The sequence below is a fragment of the Miscanthus floridulus genome, chromosome 7 (assembly GCF_019320115.1).
Source record: "Miscanthus floridulus cultivar M001 chromosome 7, ASM1932011v1, whole genome shotgun sequence".
NCBI classification, from domain to species: Eukaryota; Viridiplantae; Streptophyta; class Magnoliopsida; order Poales; family Poaceae; genus Miscanthus; species Miscanthus floridulus.
This window is the reverse complement of record NC_089586.1, coordinates 110,967,556-110,972,689: the sequence shown is the minus strand read 5'-3', so window position 1 is coordinate 110,972,689 and position 5,134 is coordinate 110,967,556. Positions and strand designations below refer to the sequence as shown.

At 53.4% G+C, this 5,134-nt stretch overlaps 1 protein-coding gene across 1 annotated transcript; it reads right to left on the bottom strand.

The window, feature by feature from the left end:
• Positions 1–208: 208 nt before the first annotated feature.
• Positions 209–775, bottom strand: LOC136466056 (uncharacterized). The gene has a single exon (XM_066464551.1). It carries the CDS (start codon positions 773–775, stop codon positions 209–211), a length of 567 nt encoding a protein of 188 aa, XP_066320648.1.
• Positions 776–5,134: the final 4,359 nt, after the last annotated feature.

The following is a 5,134-nucleotide window of genomic DNA, read 5'->3' as shown; positions in this document are numbered from 1 at the left end:
ATCCGGCTACTAGGAGTTTAGCGATCTCTTCGCCTATGGCCCTACGCCTTTCATCGTCGAAGTGGCGTAGGTGTTGCTTAGCGGGCTTTGAGCCTAGGATGAGGTGTAGTGTGTGCTCGACGACGTCCTGTGGTATGCCTGGCATGTCAGATGGCTTCCATGCAAAGACATCATGATTTGCACGCAGAAAGTCGACGAGCTCGCATTCCTATTTGGCCAAGAGCTGGGTCCCGATCCGCACCATCTTGGTTGGGTCAGTGGTGTCGATCCCCACCACCTTGGTTTCCTCGAGCGAGCGGAAGGCCATCGAGGAGGTTGGTTTGTTGCAGTCCGAGACTGCTAGGGTCAACAACTCCTCGAGCCGTGGGAGCTTGGATGAGTTAATGACCATGGTGGTGAGCTTAAAATGCTCACGGTCGCACATGAAGGCGTGTGAGAAGGCGCTACTCACAGTGATGATGTCGTTCGGTCCCGACACCTTTAGCTTGAGGTAGGTGTAGTTGGGGATTACCATGAATTTGGCGTAGCATGGCCTCCCCAAGATGACATGGTAGGACCTTGGGAAGTCCACCACTTCGAAGGTGAGGACCTCAGAGCGGAAGCTGGCTCGATTGCCAAATGTGATGGGTAGGTCAATCTGCCTGAGTCGGTAAGCCTGCGCTCCTGGGATCACTCCGTGGAAGGGAGAGCCCGCTAGGCCGAGTTTTGACCGAGGGATGCACATGGCGTCGAGGGTGTCAACGTAGAGGATGTTGAGGCCGTTGCCTTTGTCCATTAGCACCTTAGTGAGGCGCTTCTTATGGACGATGGGGTCGACGATGAGCGGGTAGCATCCCGATCTTGCGACGTGGGAGGGATGGCCCCTTTGATCGAAGGTGGTCGAAGATTCCAGCCAGCTGAGGAAGGAGGGGACGGCCGTCTCGGCGGCGCATGCCTCCCTATAGCGTACCTTGTGCTGGCGCTTGGACCAGATGGCATCGGACCCACTGAAGATCATGATGCATTTCTCTAGGTCAGGGAAGCCGTCCCTATCCTTACCCGTCGTGCCTCCTTTCTTAGATGTCGCCTCTTTGTTGTCTTCTTCTTTCGGCCCACCGGCCTGTCGTAGAAAACATTTGAGGACCTCGTAATCCTTGTAGAGGTGTTTGATGGGGTAGGCATGGTTGGTGCATGGGCTATCCATGAGCTTGTTGAAGTGGTCAGGCAGGCCCTGCTAGGGCTGCTTGCCCATGCGATCAGCTGCGGTGATCAACGCGGTGTTGTCCGGTCGGCACCGATCTTTTTTGTTCTTCTTGCCCCTCTATGTGGAGGGGCCCTCATCTTGGTCCATGCGCTTGGCCTTGCCTTTGTCACAGCCTCTATTGAAGACCGCTCTGACTGCCTCCTCATCGGAGGCGTGGTTAGCGGCGATGTCAACTAGGTCACGAGTGGTACGGGGCTTCAGGCAGCCAAGCTTGTGGATCAGGGACTCACAGGTCGTCCCAGAGAGGAATGTGTTGATGACGTCTGCGTCGACGACATCAGGGAAGGAGTTGCATCATTGGGAGAACCTGCGGATGTAATCCTGTAGGGACTTGCTGGACTCCTGCTGGTAGCTCTTGAGGTCCCAGGAGTTACCAGGGTAGACATACGTCCCCTAGAAATTTCCAACGAAGACCCTCTTGAGGTCCACCCAGTCACGGATGCTATTGTGCTGGAGGAATTCGAGCCATGCCCGAACATGTTCCCCCACGCAGATGGGGAGATATTGAATGATGAAAAGGTCATTATCCACCCCTCCAACTCGGCACGTGATCCGGAAATTTTCGAGCCAAATACCAGGGTTCGTCTCTCCGGTGTTCTTGGCGATGTTGGTGGGCGGTCGGAAGCGCAGTGGGAACAGGACTCTTCGGATATGATGGCCAAAGGCCCATGGACCCGGGCCCTCAGGACTAGGACTCCGATCGTCTGGCCAGCGACCATGCCTGGGGTGCATTTCACTGCTCCCCTCGATAGTTCGTCTGAGACCCGTGTTGCCTACCCTCATCACCGCCCGGTGGATGTCATCATCATGCCAGGTGAAAGCTCTAGTTTGGTTTTGGTGAATTAATGAAACCCTAAGTGCTAACCTAGTTTATCAAGTGATTATGAGATAGGTAGCACATTCCAAGTGGCGAAGCAAATGAAGATCATGACATGATGATGGTGATGCCATGGTGATGATCAAGTGCTTGGACTTGAAAAGAAGAAAGAGAAAAACAAAAGGTTTAAGGCAAAGGTATAAATGGTAGGAGCTATTTTATTTTGGTGATCAAGACACTTAGAGAGTGTGATCATATTTAGGTTTGATACTCATACTATTAAGAGGGGTGAAACTCATATCGAAATACGGTTATCAAAGTGCCACTAGATGCTCTAACTCATTGCATATGCATTTAGGATCTAGTGGAGTGCTAACACCCTTGAAAATATTTGTGAAAATATGCTAACACATATGCACATGGTGATACACTAGTGGTTGGCACATTTGAGCAAGGGTTAGGAACTTCTCCGGCGGAGTGCGGACAGTCCGACGGTGCCACCGGCGCCCTAGACAAAAAAGATAGAGGTCACTGTAAGTGACCGGACGCTGGTCTCGGTTGGACCAGTGTGTATGGTCAGTGGCAACAGAGGGCGCGCAGCGTCGGTCTCTGATCGGACGCTGGGTCACTTAGTGACCGAACGCTGACAGGGTCCGTCCGGTCTTGCTGATGTGGCAGCGCACAGAGGAGTCATCGAGTGACCAGATGTTGGGTGTGTCTGGTCGTGAAAAGTCATCTTCTGGATGCTTATTGGAAACGACCGAACGTTGGGGTTCAGTGTCCGGTCACTTTGAGCTGCTGTGTCCGGTTGTCACTTGACCGTTGAGATCGGACGCTTAGTATTTGAAGAGAGGGGACATGTGGCGTGCATCGCACGACCAGACGCTGGGGTCCAACGTCTGGTCAATCTGATCAGAGCATCTGTTCACCTCATGTTGTGCCCAGTGAAGGGGTACAACGACTCTATTTCGTGGGGGCTTCTATTTAAGCCCCATGGCTAGCTCAAGCTCAAAAGACTTAGCCATTTGCATTGACATAGCAACCTTGTGAGCTTAGCCAAAGCCCTCCCACTCATCTCCATCATTGATTCATCATCTTTGTGAGATTAGGAGAGAATCCAAGTGCATTGCTTGAGTGTTTGCATTTGGAGGCACTTGGTGTTCGTGTTTCGCTGTGGTATTCGCTTGTTACTCTTGGTGGTTGCCGCCACCTAGATGGCTTGGAGCAGCGAGGATCGTCGAGCGGAGGTTGGTGATTGTCTCCGGCTCCGATCGTGGTGATTGCGAGGGGTTCTTGACCTTTCCCCGGCGAAGAGCCAAAAGGTACTCTAGTGGATTGCTCGTGGCTTGTGTGATCCTCATCTTATGTTGGTTGTGCAGCACCCTATTGAGGGTTTGGCGTGTGATGCCAATTAGCGTGTGAACCTCCAAGTGAGTGAATCGCCACAACGAGGAGTAGCTTGCCGACGAGTAAGTGAACCTCGGTAAAAAATCATTGTGTTTATCATTTGATTCCGAGGTGATTGGTCTTCATGGATATTGATTCTTGTGATTGATTGGCTCACTCCTCGACACGGCGGTATAACTATCTTGCTCTCTCTCTTTACCTTACCGCAAACTAGTTGTCAAGCTCTTTAGTGTAGCTAGTTGTGCGAGCTTGTTAGTTTGGTTAGTGTGGCTCTTTAGTTAGCTTTTGAGAGCACACTAACTTAGTGTAGTGACATAGCTTTTGTGTGGATAGAAACTATATAAACTAGAATTGTGGTAGATGGCTTGCATTTTAGTAGGCTAGCGCAACACTTGCTTCGCCTCATAATTGTCTAACCGGTTTGTTAAGTGTTATTGTAGAAATTTTTAATAGGCTATTAACCCCCCTCTAGCCATTAGGACCTTTCACCGAGCCTAATGCCGGTTGCTGATGACGCTGCGAGCGTCTTGGTGCGGACCAGTCTGTTCGCGTACCGGCGGTCTATGTGGAGCAGGCGCTAGATCAGACCGTGGCATAGCCGCTGCCTCCCGAGCGACGCTTGGTGACTGTTGCGGTGAGCGGATGGAGCGATCCGTCTGGTGCGTCCCTACTCCCTCAGTGGGGAGAGAGGGTGCATGTCGGAGTCACGATGCAGAGCTTTCCACCTGTTGAACGGCGCTGGCTTCTACCAGCGTCCGGAGGTTTCAGTAGACCGCCCGCTCCTGATGGTCGACAGGCTCGGGAACACCGCACAGAAGCATTGTTGCAACGATGATGTTCTGGCTAGCCCGAGCGAACTATGGGGGGTCATTCCCCTCATTCGTGATGTCACGCTAGACCTGGCGGGCGCGACCTCGGGCACCGCCTGCCGGGTCATGCGCATAGGGCGCAACGTGCTGCACCGAGCGCGCCGACGCAGGCGGTGGCTAGTTCTGCCGCCGTCATCATAGCTCTTCGGTGTGCTCTTGTGCAAGCGTGAGGGCCCCCACACGTGGGTCCAGAGGGGTGTGAGTCTACACAGACTCCGCAACCAGCGGTGGCTGCCCCGAAGCATCCACCATGGTGCACTCCCGATAAGGATGGTGGCTAGGCACCACATCGCCGATGCTGGAGCCGTCGCTCTCAACCTCATCATCCAAGAGTTTGTGGAAAGTGGTGGGAGCATAGCTCGTCATTCCCATGAATTCGGATATGAGAGGGGGCGGCGCCAGCATCCTTTGGAGCCCCCGAGCACACGCGTCCGTGGGAGACGCGAGGCCTTAGGGGAACCAGTCGTATGGTGTTTGTGGTGCAGACAATACGGTCCCTCCGGATAATCGACGGGAGATAGTAAATAGAGAGTAAATAATGGTATGCACATTACTCATAGCAGGTTTGAGCAGAGAGTTTGCTCGGAATAAAGTGCAGGCGCCTCATTGTTGAAGTTGTTGTGCGTCCCAGAGCCAATGGAGGGCGCCCCTCCGACAGGCGGTGGAGCAAGTGCCTCCTTGCGAAGGTGTAGTACGCTGAGCCGGTCGGCGATGAAGTCCAGGCTTCCGAAGAGGAAGGCCGGGGATGGCTTGAAGACGGGCAGAACCCACATCCCAACAGGTGGGAGTGCGGGAAAC

Coding starts and splice junctions, on each gene's coding strand:
- LOC136466056 (XM_066464551.1), bottom strand. CDS start 775: ATGGACAAAGGCAACGGCCTCAACATCCTCTACGTTGACACCCTCGAC.